The following is a 24,812-nucleotide window of genomic DNA, read 5'->3' on the forward strand; positions in this document are numbered from 1 at the left end:
TATTGGGATCAAAGGAGATCATGCTTATCTACTGTAAAGGAAAAACACTCCTCCCGTGTTTCCTGTAGTCTCAGTATTTCTGACACTAGTTGTGAGGTTTTCCACATACCAAGCAATAATCAGATTCTCTGATGTCCTACAGTTAACTCAATTCCGACACTGCCTACCTGGACTTAGCATCAGATTCCACAGGGGCGTACTCCCACAAGACTGCTGCCTCCCCCCTCCTCCCTGCCCTCCCCATGCCCCATACCAGTTGTCAGAATTCGAGGTTTCCATAACCTCCTCCTCAGGTTTGATTAATTTGCTAGAGCTGCTTACAGAACTCAGGAAAACATTAACTTACTAGGTTTATATAAAAGGATATAATTCAGGAACAGCCAGATGGAAGAGATGCCTACGGCAAGGTATGTAATAAGGGGCTACTTTGCCTCCTCTGGGCTCAAGACACCCTCCCTGCATTTCCACCAACCAGAAGCTCATGAAATCTATAGAGCTTCTATTTTATAGAGGTTAAGCTGCAGCCCGCCACCCCACCATTCCTCTTCCTTTAGGTCGGTGGGTGGGGCTGAAACTTTCGGCCTTCTAATCGCTTGGTCACTCTGGTGATCAGCCCCACCCCAATCTAAGGCTATCTAGGAACCCCACCCTAAGTCACCTCGTTAGCATAAACTCCTTGTGCTCAAAGGGGGCTCTTTTATGAATAACAAGACACTTCTATCATTTAGGAAATCCCAAGGGTTTAAGGAACTTTGTGCCAGAAACCTGGGACTAAGACCAAACATATTTTTTATCATACCACATAAAGTACATAGCCCAGTGGCACATAGTAAATGCTAGTGTCTGCCCTCTTTCATAAATTATTTGTATGGCTAGCCAGTTGATAGCTTTGGTGATATCCTGATTCCTATTTGACTTAGATAAAAAGAAAACCTTACGTTAGTGATAAAAAATGGTTATTTATCTTATATAATGCTATCTTAGCAGAATGCAATAATTATAGTGGTTACACTATAGGGAAGTTTGTCAAAAGGCAAATTTTTTTTTTATTAGCTTCAGATGTACAAAACAATGTACTAGTTAGACATTTACACCCCTCACAAAGTGATAACTCCCCTCCCCCAATCTACTACCCCTCTGACGTCATATATACATAGCTGTTACAATTCCATGGACTCTAATCCCTATGCTGTACTCCACATCCTGTGATTATATGTATATTAAATTATAGTTGACATTCATTATTATTCAGCTTCAGCTTCAGGTGTATACTGCAGTGGTCAGGCATTTACAAAAGGCAAAATTTTAATCAAGTGAATTCTGTATTTCCATTATAAAATTGGAGTAACATTTTTGTTAGAAAAACATGGTCTCAAAATAAGATAAAATCATAGTTTGAAGAGCTACAAACCTATATATTCTTGACTTTGAAAATTTTGCTTTGTGACATCCATGATATGATTTTTTTTGGCTAGGGAGAAATAACTTGTACCTACTGCTAAAGACTGTGTTGTTCAGTTTCTACTTAGGAGTAGAGTAGCCCAGCAATCAATTAAAAAATTTTGCTTACTAATTGTTATCAGACTTAGAGGCTATTAGCACATTAGTGTTACCTTTTTATAAGGTAAATGGTACTTAATAAACCTTAGCTTGCCTTTTTACTACTCTGGGAGACCATATTATAACTGTAACTCCAAAATTTTATGTTAAGGAACACTCTATCATAAGGAACAATTAATTTTTAGATGTCAAATTCTAATAAGCGAGGGTTCTTTCTCATTGGCCATGGAAACGTATATGTATTATCCCTATAATATATACAAATGATATAATATACATTGACTTCCTCACTAAGCTAGGTATTCAGGGGTCTGGTCTTTCTTAAGTGAAACTTTGGCATTCATCCTGAGGATAGGAAATGCCGTCACAAAGGAGACTGTCTTTTGGCTAAAGGTACCATATACCTATCGTGTTATATTATCTCTTGAAGTTCTAGTGAAACTTGAAGATAGTTGTGTTTCCTCTGGGCAAAGAGTACTCTATTATGTTCAATTCTTCAGCTGCTTGTAGTAGAAGACAGTGAATGCTCTCAAAAAAGCATGCAAAGGAAGGGAGGGAGGGAGGGAAGGAGAGACGGAGCTATGGATGGATGGATGGATGGATGGATGGATGGATGGATGGATGGATGAATCCTACAACAAAATTCCAACCTCTACAAATGAATGATGAGTGAATGAAAGAATGAAAGAAAGAACGAATGAATGAATAACTCTCCCTCACTTTCCTGGCCAACCAGAAAAAGAAAATAGAAAGCAGGACACATAAGAAATCAAGGATTCCATTTCTGTTGCAGAAATCAGTGAGGGACAGGGTGGGGTGTTAGATTCCTGGGCAGGGTGTTAGAGTGTTCCTCCTTACTGATACATGATCAATTCCTCTGGATCTTTGCTTTCCTAATCCAGGGCTAGGGACGTAAACACCCAGGATTCAAACATGGTCATTCCTAGTCTTAGCAAAATATCCAGGAAAAGGTAGAGAGTTATCTGAACAAAACCGTGTATGACTGTAGACAACACAGTTGAAAGAACACAGGTATGTACGTGAGGTTGAATGTTGTGTCCCGCTACTTATTGTATACCCGTTACTGGTCCAAAAGTTCATGTGCCTGATGCTTCAAAAGACTAATATTCAACACGTAGGAGTTTGGAGTAAGGCAAGATTTATTGATTGAGATGGTGCCCAATTGAGAAGATGGGGGCCTTAGAGGTTCCTCAAGTCCATTTTAAGAGAGTCCAGAATTCAGGCTTTTATGTCGAGGGGAGGGAGAATGAGAGAAGCAAGAGGTGATTGACAACTCTAAACATCCGGGCGCCAATAGGGGTCCAAAGAAGAGGCAAGATGTTTAAACCTCTTTGTTCCTGGTCCATTGACCTGCTGATCTGGGTTCGGTCTTGACGCTCCTGCAAATCTTTGATAAACAGTCATTATTTTGTACATATTTTCCTACCTCTTTGGGAGAGGCACTTTTTGGCAAGGGACTGTTCCTCCAAAAACTCAAGCCTCAAGCAGAATTTAATTATTAGAATCTAATAATTAGCATATTTATAACAGGAGCTATTGGCCATGGGAAAAATGCAAGCTTCAATTAAGATAAAGTCAGAGGGAGTGAGCATTTCACTATTACATACTCTTATATAAGATACTTCTTTAAATATAGAGGGTGCCAAAAAAATGTATACACATTTTAAGAAAGGAAAAAACTATTAAAATTGTAATACTCAATATATACCAATAACAAAAGATGAATATGTCACATTTGACTTCTGCAGTTACAAGAGGTGCTCAAAGTGGTTACCATCAATGTAATTTTAATACATTTGTGTATTTTACATCTGTATATTTTCTCACCTCCAAAATGACAATATAGCTACTTCAGATTGTTGCTGTGAAAATTAGTGAGATAATGTAGACAAAGCTCCTAATCTAGTGCCAGACACATAGAGGAGCTCAGTCAGTGGTAACTTGTATTAGTAGTAAATACACATTGCTTTTCCAAAAATGTTTGCTATAGAAAAATTGTGTACTAGTGGGTTTAACTTTTTATTGTTGTGAATTGATATTTGGTATTAAGGCCCTTCTAAGGGTGAAGACATTTTTATCCAGTGCCATGAGAAATCTGGAAAAATCAATAAGTTCTTTAGGGGTGATGAAGAAAACCACCACCCTCCACTTAGTGACGTAGTTACTCTATAGGAGAAAGGCGAACCTCGGAATTAGTTTGAATTAAAGGGAATGTATATGCTAAGGTTTTGATCATAGCAAGTTTTCTGTTAGTTGCATGTACCTATTCAGGATGTGGAGAGACATGAGTGATCTGAGAACTAGAGTGCTCATGATGAATGTATTTTTCTTTTAAACAAATCTTTTTCCCTCCCTCTCCCCAGCTGCTCAGATAAAGAATTTGATGAGCCAACTAGGAACTAAGCAGGACTCAACCAAGCTACAGGAAAATCTGTGAGTAGCTTCCTCACTAACAAGTTTTACGAGGGCCCTGGGAGGACACACTTAATGTCCTTGCTGCATGGCAGCTTAGCTGCCAGGCCTGTGAAGTCAGAGGAGAGGCACTGGGACATGAGGTAATAGCTGGATCTAGAAGAGGGGCAACACAATATATTAATGGGTTGTGATCTCCACTGCCTCTTAAAGCCCTTGAACTCCAGTGCTTTCTTCCCTTGGGCAGTTGAGCAGAACAGTTCAGGGAAGTAGAGAGGGGAACCCTCCTCTTAAACTGTATTTGATCCTGCCTGTTAGCAGAGGAGTCCTGATCTGCAGAGATCATCTAATCTAGTAGGATTTCCACCTATAGATACCGTGTATATCATATATGTATAAAATATGTATAAAATAACACCGGGTCTTATATTAATTTTGCCCCAAAAGATGCTTTTGGGCTTATGTTCAGGGGATGTCATCCTGAAAAATCATGCTAAGGCTTATTTTCCGGTTAGGTCTTATTTTCGGGGAGACACGGTGATATTGGAAAAATTTGTTCAGAATGACCCAAGGGGAGTCTGAGTGAGAGAATAATGGACCGGTAGTAGGGACTTGTGATTCTTTTTATCGCATTCTTCTTGAGTCCATTGCTGCTTTTAGAAGTTCTGTTCTTCATCTTTCAAGTGTACTGAACAATGTTCTTTGTTTCCTGTCCTAGACAGTATGAAGTGAGAAGACTCACTACTTTGAGCTTTTCCCAGGGAGATGTGAAATAGCTCTGGATATGTTAGTCCACTAGGGGATGTTCAGGCTCCTGATTGACTCCCTCTTGTTTTTGACTCCCTCTTATTTTTTACCTTGGAGGCCCCTTTGCAGTAAAACAAACTGAAAAATGGTAGTGTGTTTTCTCTGTCTTTCCTTCAAACCTTTGTAGAAATGGCCAGATAGCAGAGGAAACCATGACTGACAGGAGCTCTTTTTGTATCTCCATACTTTTCAATTCCACTTAATATATTATGTATTCTTCCCTCTCTAATGTCTTTCCCCCTCTATTCCTTAAATATGTTTTACACTGTATAGGGCTTCTTTGTTTTAGAGGGAAGAACCAGAAAGTCAAGCATAAAGGACCAGCAGGGGAGTCAAGGCTGAAGCTGAAAAAGCACCAGCTTTTTAAGCAAGAATCTGGGAGTCGATCTTTGGAGGTTGTTCCCTAGGGGAGGATCTGTGCTTTTTTTTTTTTTTTTCTTCCCCTTCTTCCGCCTTCCCCACCCCACTCCGTTTCAAGCTGTTGTTTCTCAGTCTAGTTGTGTAGGGCGCAGCTCCTTGGCCCATGCTGGTATTATGAGCCTTGCGCTCCCCTGGCTGAGGCAGTCAGACGACGGTCAGCCGCTCATAGCAGTTCTGGCTGCTGCCCACTCACGCTGGCTGCCGGCCACTCACTCTGGCCACTGGTCGTTCCTTGCAGCACACGGCAGCAGCCCACGCGGACTTCACGGCGGCCCAGCTCCAGGGAGAACCATTGTTCACAATCTTAGCTGTAGAAGGCGCAGCTCACTGGCCCTCGTGGGAACTGAACCGGCATTAGGAGCACTGTGCTCCAACCACCTGAGCCACCAGGCTGGCCCAGGAGCTGTGTTTGTAATGCACATTTCGTCCAATTGCTAGTGCCTGGATTCTGTCTCTAGGCGGTAGACTGTGACAGACAATACCCATGCAGAACTCCTGGGCAATTCAGTGTGAGAGTTTTATGAAAGAGATCAATGTGTTAAAACTATCAGATTTAGGTATGGGGGCAATTGCTCTTCTTACATTTCTGTAAGAACTGCTGATATGCCTTTCTTTTCTCCCCAAAGAGTTAAAATACCCGATCAGCAGGTTTCATTGAGGCAGGTTCTTTCTGCTCAGTAATATGAGGAAGGCTTGAAGTAGGTTTGACTGGTTAGTATTTCTGGAATTTCGTTGTGAACCTGGGCATCTAGGAACCCATTTCCACAAGTGCCCTTTCATTCCCTGTGTTGTGAGACACTCTGAGAATAAACCGGTACTAACTATAACAGCTCTCAAAAAGGGATTCTATCCTGAAACATGTCTTTTTTCTCTTAGGCAACAGTTACAACACTCTACAAATCAGCTTGCCAAGGAAACAAATGAATTACTGAAGGAATTAGGGTCCTTGCCCCTTCCCTTATCTACTTCAGAACAGGTTGGTATTTTCTGGGTTTTTTGTTTGTTTTGTTTTTTAATAGGAAAAGAATGTTTTTTAATGGAAAGGCAGTGTGTGAAACAAAAATAACTTGATCTTTGGTGCTAGATGGACCTTCTCTAAACCTCAGTTTTTCCTATCAATAAAATGGGGATATACAGCTGTTGTGACAAGAATGAATGTAGGCACCAGATCTTGCAAAGTGTTTGGCACTTAGTAGGTACTCAGTGTGTGTTGGCTGCCCCTGTTATTGGTAATGATAATGTATTAATAAAATGGGTATCACTGAAGAAGAATCTCAGTGCTTGCATTTCTTGGGAGGTTGGCTAGTAGCTCTGTGTTTTTAGGCTTGATCCTAATTGGCTTTGTATCCAGTTCCTGTACATTGCAATCATGTCTCTTATATTTTGCATTTTCATGTTCCATCATGAGTCATTTGTAGGTTTCAGGTTGAGGAAATGCTAAGGGGAAAAGTTTTCTCTTTTCAAGTCATTTATTCAGTGGTCATTTAAACCCTTTAAAAACACACACTTTTTACAGGGACTCATTGTTCCCTTGATATGCCATGCCTTTTGCTCACACATTCCAGAAGTCAGAAGTGCTCCCTCCATTGTGGCTTGACTCTGCCTATTATTCATGGTCTACCTCAAATCCTCTCCCTTTCAGGGGAAAAAAGCCTTCTCCATCTACCTAAGCCTGTTGTGAGTGCTTTTTGCTTTTGGCTTCTACACTGTTCCCGGGGGCACTTAACTTATATTGCTTTTTATTATTGCACTTTTTAAATGATGATGTCCTATCTCTTATGGCTCTAAAGATGAAACCTACACCTTCCCTATCCTGGGTTGTGTGTGAGTCGTGGCTGTTGGAACATAAAATAATTTTAATATGTTGTGGCCATCATTTTTTAAAAAAGGACATAGAGTAGAACTAGAGTGTGTACCATATAAGAAGGGTAAATATACTTAACATGAAACTTTTGTTTCATATATATGTGTGTATATGGTACTAGGTCAAGAAGTCACATTCTTCTTGGTGTCACCGTCAAAAAACTTTGGAAATCGCTAATTTACCCCATACCTGGCAAGCTGTTTAATAAAGTATATGTTCAGTCTTTGGAGGTTTGATGCCACCTAGCAGAAAAAAGAGGATCCAAAGCTAGATGCTTTGTCATCCTGCTACAAAGTAGTTACGATAAAAAGTAATCATGTAATCACCCTTTGGTTAGCCATATGTGTTCTATTTGTTTTAGTTGTTACTCATGTTGATATTTTAATTATGGACCAGTTCCCATATCTCCATATTGTTCCCAGATTACCCCTTTCCTCCTCCCTGCTGTGCACTTAGGGAATACATACCTGCAGATAACAGTAGTAATAAAAAAGTAGTCTAAAAATCAATCAGGTGCATATAGATGATGTAATACAGAATTGTACACCTGAAATCTATGTAATTTTCCTAACAATTGTCACCCCAATAAACTTTAAAAAAAAAAAAATCGGGTGCAAACAGTTTATTGAAAGTACTTAAGAGTTAAATAGTAGCCTAAGCTAAATATAAATAGAAAGTGAAATCTGCTACTCCTCCTCCCCCCAAAAAAATAATGGATCTAATGTATTCCAAAATCAAATAGAATTTATTTTTAGATTATGCATGCTATTGTTCCCTTCCATTATCTTGGATCATTAAGAACTTGAAATAGACCTACAAACATATTCCCTCTGGTGAAATATAATTCCTTGATTCCCTTCTTCCTACTGTGCTAAATACTCTTCCCTTTCAGTTCTTTCTTCATCTGATTAATATTAGCCCCATTACTCATCTTTTTGCTACTACTATTCTATACATCAAGCCATACATTCTACTTTCAGGTTTTTTTTTTGGTTGTTTGTTTGTTTTTAATGTACTTTGATCAGTGATCTTCCTTGTTGCCAAACCCAGTGGCCTTTTTTTGGGTTCTTATTCACTTTTCTTCTGATTCATTTAATCCTCTTGCCCATCCTATCTCCACTAACACTTTCTTTTTTTCATGATTCCATTTCATTCTGTCCCCCAACTCTGGTGATTCCTTTCTGGCCTATTTTCTCTTATCCCAGGTTGAGTCTCAGCCTCCTTTTCTAACTCTATAGCTTCCTAGAAATGGGCATGCCCCAAAGCTCTGCCATTGATCCTCTAATTTTCTCACTTTATGCTTTCCCCTCAGGAGTCCCATCTACTTTTATGATCTCCCTGTGACCATTATGAATAAGACCCCCAGATCTTTTCCAGCCCCAACCCCTAAGCCTCTAAGTACTTGGCACATATTGCTAATTCCTGTTTTGACATCTCCTCTTAAATATACTGCCTTTATCTAAAATTTGATGTGTTTTTTAATACTGAATTCCTCCCATTTCACCCAAACCGCTTAACTAAGCTGACTGGCACTACTATTGTCATAGAAAAATTTGAGCCTTTTCACCTAATATTCCCACTCACACAAATTTGTCCTGATTAAAAAAAGTTCTGAGAGGAAAAGAAAAACAACTATCCGGAGCCAAATTTCCTGGATTTAAATTCTACCTGTGCCACTTACTGTGTGACCCTGGGCAAATAGCTTAACCTCTCTGTACCTTGTTTTCTGATCTGTAAAATAGGGCCTATAACAGTACCTAATTAATACAGATTGTTGTATGGATTAATTGAGTTATATGAAATACTTAAACAGTACTGGCATGTGGTAAGCACTGTATAATATATGTTAGCTGTTACAATGTGGCTCACTTCGGCTTTCTTTCTCTCTCTTTCTCTCTCTCTCTCTCTCTCTCCCCTTCTCTCTCTCCCTCTCCCTCTCCCCCTCTCCCTCTCTCTCTCCCTCTCTCTCTCCCTCTTCCTCCCTCCCTTCCTTTCTTTCTTTTTCAGTTACAGTTGACATTCAATATTATTTTATATTAGTTTCAGGTATACAGCATAGTGGTTAGAAGCTTTATAATAGTTAAAAAGTGTGAACAATCTAGAAGGAATGTTTACATGAAATTTGCTATTATGGAATATTATGTAACAAAGACCACAATTTTGAAGAGTATGGTAACATGGAAAATGTTTATGATATACTTAAAAGAGAATATTTTGGATAGTGAGATTTTGGGGAATGATGTATTCCCCCCTTTATTTAAGTTACAATGTTTATGAAAAAATAAAAATTCCAGAAAAAGGAAAAAAAATTCCTCATCTAAATTTTTCTTTCATTATTACCATCTTTCTCCCAGGTGTGAAATTTGAGTAATTCTTGCTATTTCCCCTCCCCCCACAGCCACTCACTAAGTCATAATGTTTCTTGAATTCATTTCTTTGTGTTCTCATTACTGATACCATATCCTCCTAACTTTAAACCTAGACTATTGCAGTCATCCTTTTGACTTGTTTCTTTTTTCCATTCCATGTTGTACACCATCACAGACTAATTTTTCTAAGTTACTATTTTTTACCCGTCATGTTCCCTGCTCAGAAATCTTCATTGTTCCTTGTTCTTTAGAGGTTAAATCCCAAAATCATTAGCTTGACGTTCAAAACCTGCTGTGGTCAACCCCTTCAGTTTCATCTTTTAGCTATTCTCATGAAAAAACCTTTGGTTCCAGCCAAACTATCTCCTTCTAGACCATTTTCAAATCTGCCACCATGCCTTTGCACACACTGTTCTGCCTGGATTTGCCTAACCCCTTCCCTCCGCTTATTTACACCTTACTCTTCCTTCAGTGTCCCTCTCCTCTTATGGTCTTTTTGACCACCTGAATTCTTACTGATTATACCTCCCTCTAAACTTCTATAGTACTGATTGGATATAGCAGTTATTTATAATGATTTGTTGCTTGTATGTCTGCATCCTTTGTCTACAAATACATGGTAAGCTGTTTGAGGTCAGAGATGAATTTTTACTTCTGTGTTCTCAGCACACAGCAAGTGCTCTTAGTATGTGTTTTTGAGACAGAATCAGTCAGCTTCATTAAGGTAGTCTGTAACTATACAAAATAGCAAAAAAAAAATCTGTTTGGGTCCAGTCTGAGTCCAAAGGTATTTATTCTGCTTTTCATTCTCCAGGGAACCAAAATTCTGAATTGTAGTTCCCTCTGAGATTACTTTACAAGGTGCATGTCACCTAATTCCCAGGTTTCTCAGAATGAAAGAAGGAAAATTTTCCTGGTTGGGATTTTTTAGGGGGTATGATTTTGCTTTTTAATAGGTATTAAAACCAAATGATTTGATGTTAATATGAAATTTCAAGTTCTTGTTTAATTTCTTTAGCGCCAGCAGAGACTTCAGAAGGAACGCCTCATGAATGACTTCTCTACAGCTTTAAACAATTTCCAGGCTGTTCAGAGAAAGGTATCTGAAAAGGAAAAGGAGAGTATTGCCAGAGCAAGAGCTGGATCTCGTCTTTCTGTAAGTTTATTCCCAAAAGAAGACCTTTGCAAATTTCAGGATGTTCTTTCTTAAGTTTTATTTTTTCCTCTTTGACCATTAGTCTTTGTTTACTATCCCCACAAATAATAAACATAGACATTAGCTGCTATGAAAATGCCAGATTGGTATAACCTATGTTAAAAAAAAAAAGTGTGCATATGGTCACAGACTTGAAAGGAGTATGTACAAAGGTTATAAAAAAGTTACAGGTAGAATTATGTATAATTTTTTATTGTTACATTGGTTTTAGGTTAAAACTTTAAAAAAGAATGAATCTGTTTTTTAGAATATAGCAGGCTAGGTTATTTGGAAAGAGTTAAGAAATAGTAGATTTTAAAACCCAACTTCTCACAAGTACCAAAGAGCCATGAAAATATTAAAGTCAAAATCTAAGAGAAGGTAAGAACCATAGAGGTAAACAGAGCACTGAAACTGCTTTGCACTGAGTACATGTACTGAGGCCAATCTTGAACTAGAACTTCAGTTTTGATGTTCTCATGGCACGAAGGGGAACAAAAGTCAAAGCCCAGGGTTCGTGCAAGGTGGAGAATCTAAAGGAAGATGCTCCTCAAATTCAACTAAAAGACTATAAGACTATAAAAGGCTGTAAGACTATAAAAGGGCCCTAAAAGACTGTATTCTTAGGATATAAGGAAAACAAAAGTAAGCCCTTCTTTCCTTCTTCAGATAGCAAAAAGATTGCATTGGTCCTGAGCTGAGATGGTGGAGGAAGGCAGGAGGGAGGAGAAATCCAGACAATAAGTTGTACCAGTAAGTCACCTTTAGGCAGATTGGCTTCCCAAATTCATACTACCTGAATGGTCCAAAAGCCTCAAGCGTCAAGTAGTCCAGGACTGTAGGTAGAGTACCTAGGTGCCAGGCAGAAGCAAATACACACCCTCCCTGGGTAGACACCTTTATTTTAGCCCTGAAAGAATACCCTCAAACAATTTCTGAAGTGTGAGTAGCATTATGTTAAAAAATAACCAAGTAACACAAAGAAACAGATAACCCTGAGTGAGAACTAGTAGAAACAACAATGAGGTGAAATAGACCTACCAAGACTTCATGTATTAGAATTATAAGACAACTATACTTGCTGTGTTTAAAGAAATAAAAGAACATTTTGAAAAACCTGGAGGAAGGAGGAAACTACACTTTGGAAAATTGTCAAAAGATTTTTTTAGAATTGAAAAATAATACAGAAATTAAAAACTTAATGGATGAGTGATTTCACTAGAAAATAGGCTAGAAGATAATATCCAACATGTAGGACAGGGGGTTAAGAAGTTAAATAGGGAAGAAAGAAATGAAGAATGAAGTGAAAGATCTAACAAGAGTTTTAATTGGAGTTAAGGAACAAGAGTAGAGCAAACAGAACAGTGATGATATTTGAAGAAATAATGGCTGATAATATTTCAGAAAAGTTGAAAGACACTGATCTATAGTCTCAAGAAGCCCAACCAATCCCAGGATATAGAAATCAAAGATGTATCTCATCTAGCTACATCAAGGAGAAACTTCAGAACATCAAAGACAAAAAGAAAATCATAAAAATAGCCAGGGAAAACAATAGAAGACTTCAAAGATGCAATAGTTAGACTGACAGTTGACTTCTCAACAACAACAGTGGAAGCCAGTAGAGTGCTATCTTTAATATTCTGAAGGACAATTACTGCCTACGTAGGATTCTAAACACAATGAAAATAGATATTCAGAGTAACGAATAAGACATTTTCAGTCAGAAGAGTTTGCTAGCAGCATACCTTACTTATGAACAGTCTAAAGAATTGTACTTTTGTTACTTCAGGAAGTTGATCCCAGATTATTAAGTCTGAAAAACAGAAAGAAATGAAGAGCAAAGAAAGTGGTACATATGTGAAAAGACAAACCATAAGCAGGGAGAAGATATTGCCATATGTATAACTGACAAAGGACTAGTATACGGAACATCTAAAGAATTCCCATGAATCAGTGTGAAAAAGACACAACCCAATAGAACAACAGTTTCTCAAACTTTTTGATCTCAGGACCTCATGACACACTTAAAAATAATTAAGGACCCCAAAGAGTTTTTGTTTGTATGAGTGATATCTATTGATATATAGTATTAGAAATTAAAACTGAGAAGTTTTAAAAATGTTTACTAATTCATTTATAAATAATAATAAGCCCATTACATATTAACATAAATATAAATAAGATTTTAGTTAAAAACAACTTTTTCTAAAACAATAAAAAATTTAGTGGGCACTGTTTTCATTTTTGCAAATCTTTTTAATATCTGGCTTAATAGAAGGAAGCTAGATTTTCATATCTGTCTCAATATTCAGTTTGTTGTTATATGTTGTTTTAATTGAGGCATTTGAAGAAAATCTAGCCTTACAGAGATATGTAATTAGAAAAAAAGGAGTATTTTAGTTAACCTCTTCAAATCATTGTTGTTCTTCTTTGATACTACATCAAAACTTGACAGAAGTTTGTTTCATTGTGGAATCTAAAACCATATTGATGACTTTTTCATACTCTGCTACATTAAAATCTGTTGGTCTGTCTTATACTTTGATTAGGTCTTTTATCCATGCATGATTTTTACAACATCATTTGGGAAAATATTGGTTCCCTGAGGTATGCTGGTCTTCCAAATGTTGATACATTTCATTATAAAATATAAAAAAATCATATATTCAGTTTTATCAGAAAAGACTTTAAGTATTGGAAGTTTACAAGTGGTAGATGGAAGAATTCTATTTTTATTTGAAAACTAGACTTTATCACTGGCAACAAACACTGCCCATTGTTTTCCTTGAAGTGAAAGGCTCACATTGTTTATTTTCAAGAACTTGTGTGCCAAATACCCATCTGAATAACCATAGATTGTCAGGCATTCTTTTATGTGTTCATTTATATAAAAGTTTGTGTATATATAAACGTATTTTATTTAAAAGTTTATATATTTTGAAACATTTGTAAAAGTTTTATATGTAAATATAAACCATGTTGAATAAGTAAAAATGATGTTCCCTAAAAAAAGGTAGCTAGTTCACCCAGCAGCTCAGTAACACAAATGCTTTTCCTGGAGACCAAGATCGTATTTCTGAGTGCAGCAGAAATGCTTTATGTATATTTCCCATTTTGATGTACGCAATATTAAAAAGACACATATTGAGGTGTTGAGATTTAATTAATAATTTCAGTGGCTTCATTAAGGACAAACTGGCTTTCGCCCCTTCCCCCCGCCAGTATGTGGTAATGAAGAATACAATAATCCTAGTACACTTTGATGCCACTGTCTTGATTCATGTTCAAGTGCCAGCAGTTTTATCCACCTTTGTTTTTGTTCCACGAGTGCAAATGTCAACACAGTGGAAAAGGCAGATAACATTTAATATTATTTTGAATGATGGTCAGACAAGTAGAAAAATGCTCATCTTCTTTAGTAGTCATGGAATTGCAGATTAAAACCCCAATGAGGTACTATTTCATGTCCAAGAGAAGGGCAAAAACTGTAAATCCTGTGACCACCGAGGCCTGTTGTTATGGATAAGATGCAATAGGAACTTTGCTAGCTGGCCTGTGGTAGTATGTATTGGAACAACCCCTGGAAAACATTTTGGCTGTCCCTTCAGAACACAGGCATACCTTATGACCCAACAGTTCTACCCTAGAGAAAACTGTGCATGTTGGTACCAGGATAGATGTACAAGAATGTTCATCGCAGTATTATTTGTAGTGGTCAAAAATTGGAAACGTCCAAATGTCCATCAACAGTAGAATAAATACATTGTGATATATTCATATAATATCATACAGCAAAGAAAATGAATGAATCAGTTACAGTCAGCATCAAGGATGGATCTGCATAATCTGGTGTGAGCCCGTCAAAACCCAAAAGAATGCAAACAGTATAATTCCATTCATGTAAAGTTCAAAATCAGGTAAAATGATATTAAATAAGGATTCATATCACTAGGTGTGTAAACGACAAGAAAATGATGATCACAAAGTCAGGATAATGGTTACTTCAAAGGAGAGGGAGTGGGTTGTAACTGGAGAAGGGCACATACTTAGGCTTTTAGACACTAGCAGCATTTTGTTTCTTGATCTGGGGAAAAAATAAAAATTAAAAAAAATAAATCTCCGCATGGGTAGAATTTTGAATTTCTTTCATTTTGCTTGTCCTTTTAATTTTTGCTAGTGTAAAAAAAGGAAAGCTTTTTAAAAATGGGAATGGTTTGCTCTTTTAACATTTTTTTCTTAGTTTGTTTTTAAATTACAAAATTACATGCATTAGACTGATTTTTGGAGTGAGTTTGCCACTTTAGTACCTACGATGCTATAAATGTCCATTTAAAAAAGTATGTACATGTTCTGAAAATTTGTTTTCTTTCAAGTTTTCAACTCTCCTTTAATCTACCTCCCTCCAAATTTTCAAATAGGTTATCATTATTATTTTTTAATCCTCTCTCCTACCCATGTTCTCTCCATCCTGTTCAATATGGTTTCTCTTCTGAACCCAAACTGGAGTGCAGATTTGCTTCCAACTACTTCACACCATTTCCTAGTCTAGACAGATTGCCAGAGCCCTGTGCCATCTTATAGATTCTGTTGGAGCCAAGGCATGTTGCTTCTTTACACTCTAGCTAAAGGAAGCCATTGTTTTCTGTGTCTGTGACATGTTTTTGATTAACAGCAGCAATATTGCCCTCTGCTTTCTAGGCGGAGGAGAGGCAAAGAGAGGAGCAGCTCGTCTCATTTGACAGGTAAAGGAATTATTCAGACAACCTGCTGGCTAGTGGAGATGGGATTCTATACTTCGTACTTTTAATTTTAGAAATCAGTAAGAAAAGGAGGAGGAAAAATCAAAAGAGACCTAGGGTGGGTAAAGTTTATTCTCATAAAATAAAAAAAGTCAAACCATGGGCTTTTTTAAGGTCTTTGAATTATGGAAGGAATAATTTCAAGGTGAATAAAAAATTCCAGGAATCCCCTGATATCTATGTGTTGGGGAAAGACCCTGGCTCACTACGAATAAAGTCACATTTGTATGAAGCCACAAATCTACAGATTAGGAGGTCTAGATCGTTTTATTGCTAATTCAGATTTAAGGTTATTGGGTCTTTGTTTACTCTTCTCTGAGATGGGGGTAGTAAAAGAAAAAGCAAACAATTTTTATCTGAACGATATCTCCTTTTTTCTTCAAATTGAATCAGCTACAGGAGATCCTCAAATAACGCCGTTTTGTTCAATGTCATTTTCTTATAACATTGACGAGATGCCCTGGGAACTTAACTCTTGTTTATATCGATTAGCTTGTGGTAAAACTGGTTTTGTTATATGTTGTTTAGCTTAAAGTTGCAGAATATATCAACACTGAGAACTTAATGTAATTCCATAGAAATGTATTTATGCTATTAGTTCCAAACTTAAAATGTTTTGTCATAGAGGTATATCTATGTCACCCATTATATTATGAGGACCTCAAAGACCTGGGTGTTACCTTACTTAGTTTTGTATCTCTAGCATGTGGACCAAATTCTTTAACAATTGTAAAGATGACGTATGATTTATGCATACTGTTGGAAAAATGCTTAATACTGGATTTTCAGTGTTTCATGTCTAGTATAATGTGTCACATGCCTTTCTTCTAAACATGGAGCCTGAAAATAAGAGTTATAGCATCTCACTAGCTTTTTTACTTTAGTTTTCTGTTAAGAGGCATTTAACCCAAAGCATAATCTTAAGGAGACTTCTGAAAACCAGGAGATGTGATTCTGTTGGACTACTTGGCAAAGCACTGACAGGTCACTTAGCCTGCTCTCCTCTGCCCACTTAGTACCCACGACAGCAACACAGCTTGCACTTCCAGAGTGCCCTGGAACAGAGCAGGCCGGCATACTTCATTGACTTCAAATCTCTGCCTGCTTTCCTTATCTAGCAAGTCCTAGCAAGACTGCAGAGTGTACCCTGAGTGGAAACAACGAGTCCCATCCCTCAGAATTCTGCTTCATCTCAGTCTTGCTCATGAAAGCTGGGACGTTGTTTACGTGGTGTTATTAGCACTTTGCCTCTGGGTATATGAAGAAGGTGGCCCTTGGGGATGTTGTGTGATACCAGAGGAATCGGAGCCCTGGTAGTGTCTTCCGTTAGGCTCTGCTGGCAGTGGGAATGTTTATGTCTCATGCACACCTTTGCGAGGAGGAATCACCTAGTGTGCTTGTCTACCTGCAGCCATGAGGAGTGGAACCAGATGCAGAGCCAGGAGGATGAGGTGGCCATCACTGAGCAGGATCTGGAACTTATTAAAGAGAGGGAAACGGCAGTTCGGCAGCTGGAGGTGAGAGCCAGGTTATGGTCTTTGCTTGACTCAGTGTATTTGGACTCTTTAATCCACTTGGATTTTCTCTTAGTGATTATGCAAAACCATGAAATGACTCGTTGTATGATTTGGATATTATGTCTCAGTGTAATCATGGTGAACTTGAACTGCTCTTAAGATGGTATTGACCACGGTGCCCAAGAATACCCAAATCCTTTCCTCACTCACGGTCACTTCTGTGGTTTTCATGAGGAGATGCATGGAGAACAGAGCAAACAAATGTTTTATTGCTCACTAAGACTTTACCCCCAAACCCCAGTGCCAGCCTCTAGGTTAGGTAGGGTTCTATGGGGAGCCCTTTTGCTGAGTCTGAATAGCCCAGAATAAAGGCAGGCCAAAGGTTTGCTCCATTTTTATGCCTCCCCTAATCTAATCCCAAATTGTGGCTATCACTTCAGTGGGTCAGAGAAATAGGAACAGTTCTTGAAATGGGGGTTGAGGGAGAGGTCTGAAGGTCTTTCTTACCTAAGTTTCCAGCTTTGCACAGTGACCAGTAAAATAGTGTTAAACCTGAGTAGTTTTCTCCATGGCAGTAGAAGACTGCCATCCCTGGGGGGCAGGCAGTGGGGAGTGCAGGGTTATAGAGATGAGAAACTTGGAGCTCCTCCTTGACCTTCATCCGTGGCAGTGGTTCTGAACCCTGGCTGCACATTAGAACCTCTTGGACATTTTTTTAAATGTCCCAGCTCTCCCCTCCACACACACCAATGATTAGTTTGGACTATGTGAAACTTCAGCTTGTTGTAGGTTAAAAATGGGCAAATATCCGTAAGAGGCCCTGGGCGCAGATTTTTTTTTTTTTTTCCAAATTTCTCAGATGATTGTGATACGCAGTCAGGGTTGAGACCCACGACCCTGGGTCCCATCAGTGTCTGGTTTTCGATAGGACAGTGCATCCTCAAGTTTGACTGTTTTATTGCCTTCAAAGATATTGTATCTTTTTTTTTTTCCCACCGACTACCACTCATCATCGACTTGGTTCTCTAACATTAGAAATACTGTTATAGCAGGGAGTAGAGTGAGACATATTGAGCTAAGGAAAGGAATAAACTTAGTGGACGTCAGGAATGTCATGGGCACTTCACATTAAACAGAATTAAGTCCAAATTCCTTACAAGCTCGATTTTCATATCCAGTCATTTCCTACATCGAACAACAAACCCTATTCTAATGGAAAAACAACACTCCTATGTGTCGCCTCTACTGTCACACTACACTTCTGACACTTCTGGCCACCAAATGTGTGGGTTGTTTTCCACATCAGACAATTCTGCCACACCAGATGGGTGTCCTATAATTTAACTCAGTTCTGACACTATCTGCCTGGAGTTAGCCATCAGATTCCACAAGATAAGGGTTCAGTACCACACTTGAGATCCAGTCACAAATATAGTTTGGCACCTGTGCTTCTCACTGACAGGCTATAAGTTGGAGGTTCCCACGACCCCCTTCTTGGGTTTGATTAATTTGCTAACGTGGCTCACAGCACTCAGGAAAACAGTTTACTTACTAGATTACCAGTGTGTTATAAAGGAATATAACTCAGGAATAGCCAGATGGAAGAGGTGGATAGCACAAGGTATGTGGGAAGGGGTGGGAGCTTAATGCCCTATCCAGGTGTGCCATTCTCCCCTGACCTCCACATGGTCACCAACCCAGAACTCTCAGAACCCCGTTGTTTAGGGTTTTTATGGAGGCTTCATTGTGTGGACTTAATTGATTAAATCATTGGCCATTGGGGATTGATTGAGCCTCAGTGCTTCTCCCCTCTCCAGAGTGGGATTGAAAGTACCAACCCTCTAATCCCAGGGTAGGAGCCCCTGGCAAGCATCCCCCATTCTGAGGACCTTTCCCAAAGTCAAGTCATTAACATAAACTCTGGGGTGACTGGAAGGGGCGTGTTCACGAATAACAAAAGACTCCTTTATCTTTTATCACTTAGGAAATAGCAGGGTTTTGGGAGCTCTGCGCTGGCAATCGGAGGAAGACCAAATGTTTATTATAAATCACACTATCACACTTGTGTCCTGGCCAAGCTGAGCTGTTTGCTCTTTAACTCAGTTATCTTTCTGTTTATATGGCTTCTCGTTTGCTTTAAGGCACAACTCATGTCCTACCTCTTCTGCAGTCTTTCTCCTCTGCACAGTGTTGTAAAGCATTTATTAGTCATTTCCCATATAAGCCCTTCCTATTTATCTTGCGTACTGATCCCCTCAAACCCCAGTTAGCTATTAAACCCTTTGTATCCACAGCAACTAGGAGACTGTCCCAACTATAACAGACTCTTAGAAAGTAATTGAGGTTCTGGCAAGAAATATTCTTGCCAAGTTATGATTAGGAAGTCATTGCTTTCAAGGGTTTTTATTGTAGCGTTCTGAGAGACAGTGTATTGCAATTGAAAGACCATGGACTTGAGAAATAAAATCCTGGCTGCAATGCTTGGTTTTCTCATTGACGGGCTATGTGGCTGAACAAGTTACGTGACCTCTCTGTGCCTCATTATCCTCAAAGATCAAAGAGACATACTACTAATCAAAGATACTTTACTTCAGAGTTACTGAATGATTAACTCAAATGTAAACGAGGCATAGTAACATTGAAAACATCATGACTTTTAATTCTCAGTTCTGCTACTTGCTAGCTGTGGAGACCTTGGGACATGTCATTAAATCTCTCTGAGCCTTGATTTTCTCTTCTGTAGAGTGGGGAGAATACATGTCTCCCATTTGGGTTGTCATGAAGACTAATTAAGTTAAGTAATAGTTAATAATAGCTAACACTGTGAAGTTTATTGCACAGTTCTAAGAACTTTATGTATGATTTATAAGCCTTAAAAACACATGTTACATTAATAGCTTTAGGTAAGTTACTAACTTTCGGGGAGTAGAGGAAATGAATCTTCTAACATGTTGTTCAAAGTTCACTGTGTTTTGTGTTCCTTAGGCCGACATTTTGGATGTCAATCAGATATTTAAAGACTTGGCCATGATGATCCACGACCAGGGTGATCTCATTGGTATGTATTATTGATACCTTTAACATAAAGGTGTGTTGCTAGTATTTGTGTGCAAAGAAGTCAGTAAAATGTGTCTTGGGAATTTAGAAATGCCATTTAAAAATTATTAACTTCATTTTCTTAGCAATTTTCTTATGTGGTAAAATACAGAGGTTAAAGCAAGGCCTCCATGAATATTCAGCTCCATTCACTTGCCGTAGCCTCTTGGTAAGTGTTTGGCTGTTTAGGGAAATAGCTGCCAGCTTCCCAGCTTTCTTCCAGAAACTTGCACAATTTTGGGATTAGTAACTCCTTTTTTAAGCTTTTTATTTGGAAACGATTTCAAGTTTGTAAAAAGTTGCAAAAATAAAAATGCTACAAGGAACTTCTTAATAACCTTTACCCAGACTCACCTCTTGTTCACTTTCATTTGCTTTTTACTTGATCCCACTCTTTCTCTCTTAATGTTAAGCAAAAAATGTTAACTTCCACAGCTGAAAGTCTTTTTAAAAGAAAGGGTTTATTAGGCCATTGCTAGCAGAAAAAGAATGATCTCAGGGCATGGAGTTGACCACCAGCACGTGGCTAGGCAGGAAAGACATGTCCGCTGTCCCCGAGTTTTGTATGTGTTTTTATACATAAATAAGAGGGAGAGAGGTGCAAACCATTCTGAAAGGATTTACATTAGCAATCCACCGGGCACAGGAGGTGAAGCGGGGCCAGTTCTGGGATAGGCACAGCCACATCCCAAGGAAGCAGTGTCTGCTCCTGCGGATTAGCTGTGGGCCGTGGGCCGAGATTGGGAAATTCATGTGTAAATAAGAAACGGAGCCTCCTGGGCTTCGATGGCCCCTGGCTATTCTCTCTTTTGGGTAATTGTGGAAGTAGCCACCTGGAAATTCATCCTAAATTCCAACAAGTGTACATGAATGTGAGCTGTCTTATAAGAGTTGGTCCACAGGTCTTAACAGGCTAACTGTTCTGTCTTTTCTCTCACTTTCCTGGCCTCTGTAATTTTAATTTAGAACATCTCAGAATTTTTTTTTCTTGTCATATGTATATGCGTAATTTTTTCTGAACCAGTTGTGGGTGAGTTGCATACTTCACAACCCTTTCCCTTAAATACTTCAGTGTTTATTTCCAAAGAATAGGGCTGTTCTCTTATGGAGTTAGTAACTTTTGATTGCATGGCTGGATAGTTGGAATAATGGTGGTGAAACAAGGACCCATAACCTCATAAGTCTGTTCAATTTGCAGTCTTGAAACATCTGAGTTTGGTGAAACATCCACTGTTCTTCTCTTTTGCAGATAGCATAGAAGCCAATGTGGAAAGCTCAGAGGTGCATGTAGAAAGAGCCACTGATCAGTTACAGCGAGCTGCTTACTATCAGGTAAAAAAAGCAGGTACCAGAGAAAGTCACTCTGTGCTGCAGACTTTAGGGGCCATCAGAGTATCCTGACACATTCACAACAGCTGCAGTCTTTTGCTTAGGCTTAAGCTGGAGGCAAGTAGTCATAATTGAGTCCCAGTTCCATTTTTAGTATTTTCCTTTGTAGAGAGATCTACGAGAATGCATCAGACTTGGAATAAATTTACCTAAAAAGCCTTAGCTGCAAAGCTAACCCCATAGCTAGCATGATACATAAATCTGGTTTAAGGCTAATTTTATATCCTAAATGGCCGAAATGTGTTTCAATTAGGATAATCACTGGTACAAAGTAGGACTTTGCAGATACTTCATACTGACTGTTGCCACAGAGGGTGGGCATAGAATCAACTCCAACTGCTATTAATCTATGAATAAATAGGGGTTAATCATCCTTTCTGTGAGGTGATCCTTCTTTTACATATTAGTTGAAACTGGTTTTACGACCTATCTGGGTCTTTGTCTCAGTCTATTAATATTGGGAACGAGGTCCTCCTCATTCCTCCATTTGGTGTCGCATGGCTTTTAGAAATAAATAGTATTTCAGTCATTTTTCATGTTCCTAGAATAGCTGTATTTTAGCTGGAAATGTTCCTAAAGTAAAGGAAGTATTAAGTAAATTATCTACATCCACTCAGTGTTATATTTTATGGGAATTAAAAGATGTTTATGAAGAGGTTATAGTTTTTATGCTAAAACGTTAAGTGGGAAAAACATCAAACGTCATAAGTATAATCTCAATTATATCAAAAACAATTTGTATACCTAAAAGATCAGAAGGAAATATAATCAAAAGGTCAACAGTTTTATGTTGTACGTGATTATTTTTTCTGCTTGTCTGTATTTTTGACAATGAACATAAAACTTTACAATAGGTGTAAAACCTTTATTAAAGTACACATGCACAAACAACTTACTTTATTGCAAATAACGCCTAGCAGCATTGACATACACGGTTCCTTTGCTAAACCCTATTTGGGAGCCTGGAATTAGAACTGACACTACTGCCTAATGCTGGTAACTGCTGAGATTGGGGAAGGTCTCCGTGCATTCATGCATGGCCAGAATTAACTTTGAATTACCAGGAGGCGGATTTATGAAGCACTCTTGGAGTCTTAGATATAAAAAATTTTATTTGTTTCATGAGTGTCTTCTGTACGTATTTCCCTCCTCAGAAAAAATCTCGCAAGAAGATCTGTATCCTGGTGCTTGTCCTGTCAGTGATTGCTGCTATCTTCGGACTTATTATGTGGCTAGTTTATGGAAAGTGATCGCCTCAGAGCCTTCTCCCACTGAACTGTTTTCAAGGGCAAGTGCTTGCTGGAGTCTTACCAGAACAAACTGATCACAAGAAGAGAGCATACACCAGAATGTCCTGTAATCATTTAGTTAGAAACTAACTACTAACTAGTCTTTGGAATTAGTGACCTATGGAGACAGTATTTATCAATTTATGTACACATTTTATTGATTTTCCAAATTAGGAATTAATTTATGTAGATTTTGCTTTCTCTTCTATTCTGATTGCCCTTCATCCCAAGTGTTTACTGAAAATTCCATTCTGGATGTTCTTCGTTTTGACAGGTGACACTACAGTCTTGTAAATTGTCTTTTTATGTGTATACAAGATTTACTTTTTTGCTAGCAACTGAGATAGAATTACTCTCTGGTACCCAGTATACTGGAGTTTGTCAAAAACTGTATAATAAGCCAGCAATTTTTATTATTTAACATTTTACTTTGTAAGAAACCTGTTGTCTATCTGCTTTGAAAGATTTTAGCAGTGTATTTAACTAGAAAGTAAAAAACTGCACGTGCGATAAAGAGTAAATGAGAAGTAGCTGTTTGAGTTGGCCGGTTGTTGGGGTACGTGTCGATCTGAATTTAAAGTTTACTTTATTATCTGCTAGTATCACCCACAGCAGTTCACACACACACTAAACCACTCTGTTCGATTTTTGAAAAGCTTCATTTAATTAACATTACTATACTCCAAGGGGTTCCTCTCCTACCTGTCTGAATAGAAAGGGATAATTAAACAAAGCATGCTTTTCGAAAGCAAACAGGGATTGTTTGGAATGATTCTATCCTTTTGTTGTTGTTGCTAAGTTATGGCTCAACATTCCTGGTGAATGATGAATGTTGCTGTCAAAAGGCTGCTTCTCCCCTTGTAAGTGTTGCTGGGCATTTAATGGCAGGAAGATTTTAAAAGCTAGACTGAAGTTGGTTTAAAATTTAGTTCTGTGAACCTAGCAATAAAGCAAAGCAAAGGTTCATTTTTGTAAATAATACTGGTTTGGAATAGTGATGTTAGACATCTTAATTTATGAACAAGAAATTAATCTCTCCATGCATAGTTTTAGATAAGAAATGTTTCAATAAAAGATTGTTGTCTTGTAATATAAATGTTGTCCACCTCCCTTTTTCACAAGGCTAGAGCAGTTAAAGGGAGTGTAATTTTTTTAGGCTCTCACATAGATGTGAATTGGGCCAACAATTTCAGTTCATCCTTTAGTGAATTAGAAGATTTGGCTACCCTGGATATATTTATATTAATTTCTTCTATTCCCTTTAATCCTTTAATGTTACTTGATCTTTTACTATACTAATGTGAACAGTAGGGAAACAAGGGCCCAAATGTGTAAGTTTCTTTGCACTCTCACACCATTCTACCCACTTAATAAAAATAAACATTTTAGAAGCTTTTGTAGTCTGTTTTTATCAGTTAACATCCTAATGTGGTAGATATCAGGTAATGTGCTATTCTGAGAAAAACTGAGACCTGCAAGAAGACTAGAGATCAAGTGAGGATTGGTTTGGGGGTGGAACAGGTGCTGCTGCAGCCCCTTCCTTGAAAACCAGGATGGAGCTATTGGGGTGTCACAGTGGCCCCAGCAGCAGCTTTAGAGCTTATTCCTTGGCTCTACGATCATTGTCCTTTCTGCTCCAAATTACAGCTGGACTTGGATACATCATTTGTAACATTCTAGGCAAGAAAGTCTGGTGAAAAACTATTTCAGTTTGGGTAAAATGAAGCCACCATAATTCTGTTTATTTAGTACTACATACGTAGTGGTCCAATGGTGGTGGTAATAGTGGTCACAGGTAGCAAATATGACCTTGGCCTAGAATTTGAATGGCCTGGAATTTGTGGCAGTGCCGAAAGGTTATGGTAGATGGTCCTAATAAACCGGTTCATAGAATCCTCCTTATTTGTGTTTTGTTCATTGGGGGAATCATGGTATAGGACAGTGGTTCTTAACCATGGCTTCACATTAGAAACAAAAAAGACTGATACCTGGGTGCTCCTGCCACAAAATTCTAATTTAGTTTGTTTTGAATATAGCCTCGGCATATGGACTTTTAAAAGCTTCAGATAAT

General features: G+C 38.3%; 1 protein-coding gene across 1 annotated transcript in view; it reads left to right on the top strand.

Annotated features, from left to right (window-relative positions):
• STX12 (syntaxin 12) overlaps positions 1–24,132 on the top strand; it is a 33,081-nt gene extending 8,949 nt beyond the window's left edge. Inside the window, exons 2-9 of the mRNA XM_033113702.1 lie at positions 3,945–4,014; positions 6,097–6,196; positions 10,472–10,609; positions 15,350–15,393; positions 16,862–16,967; positions 19,953–20,025; positions 21,313–21,395; positions 22,607–24,132. Of these exons, the coding sequence (XP_032969593.1) occupies positions 3,945–4,014; positions 6,097–6,196; positions 10,472–10,609; positions 15,350–15,393; positions 16,862–16,967; positions 19,953–20,025; positions 21,313–21,395; positions 22,607–22,702 (710 nt within the window). The 3' untranslated portion in view covers positions 22,703–24,132. The remainder of the gene's footprint in view (positions 1–3,944; positions 4,015–6,096; positions 6,197–10,471; positions 10,610–15,349; positions 15,394–16,861; positions 16,968–19,952; positions 20,026–21,312; positions 21,396–22,606) is intronic.
• Positions 24,133–24,812: the final 680 nt, after the last annotated feature.

Source organism: Rhinolophus ferrumequinum, chromosome 9 (assembly GCF_004115265.2).
Source record: "Rhinolophus ferrumequinum isolate MPI-CBG mRhiFer1 chromosome 9, mRhiFer1_v1.p, whole genome shotgun sequence".
NCBI classification, from domain to species: Eukaryota; Metazoa; Chordata; class Mammalia; order Chiroptera; family Rhinolophidae; genus Rhinolophus; species Rhinolophus ferrumequinum.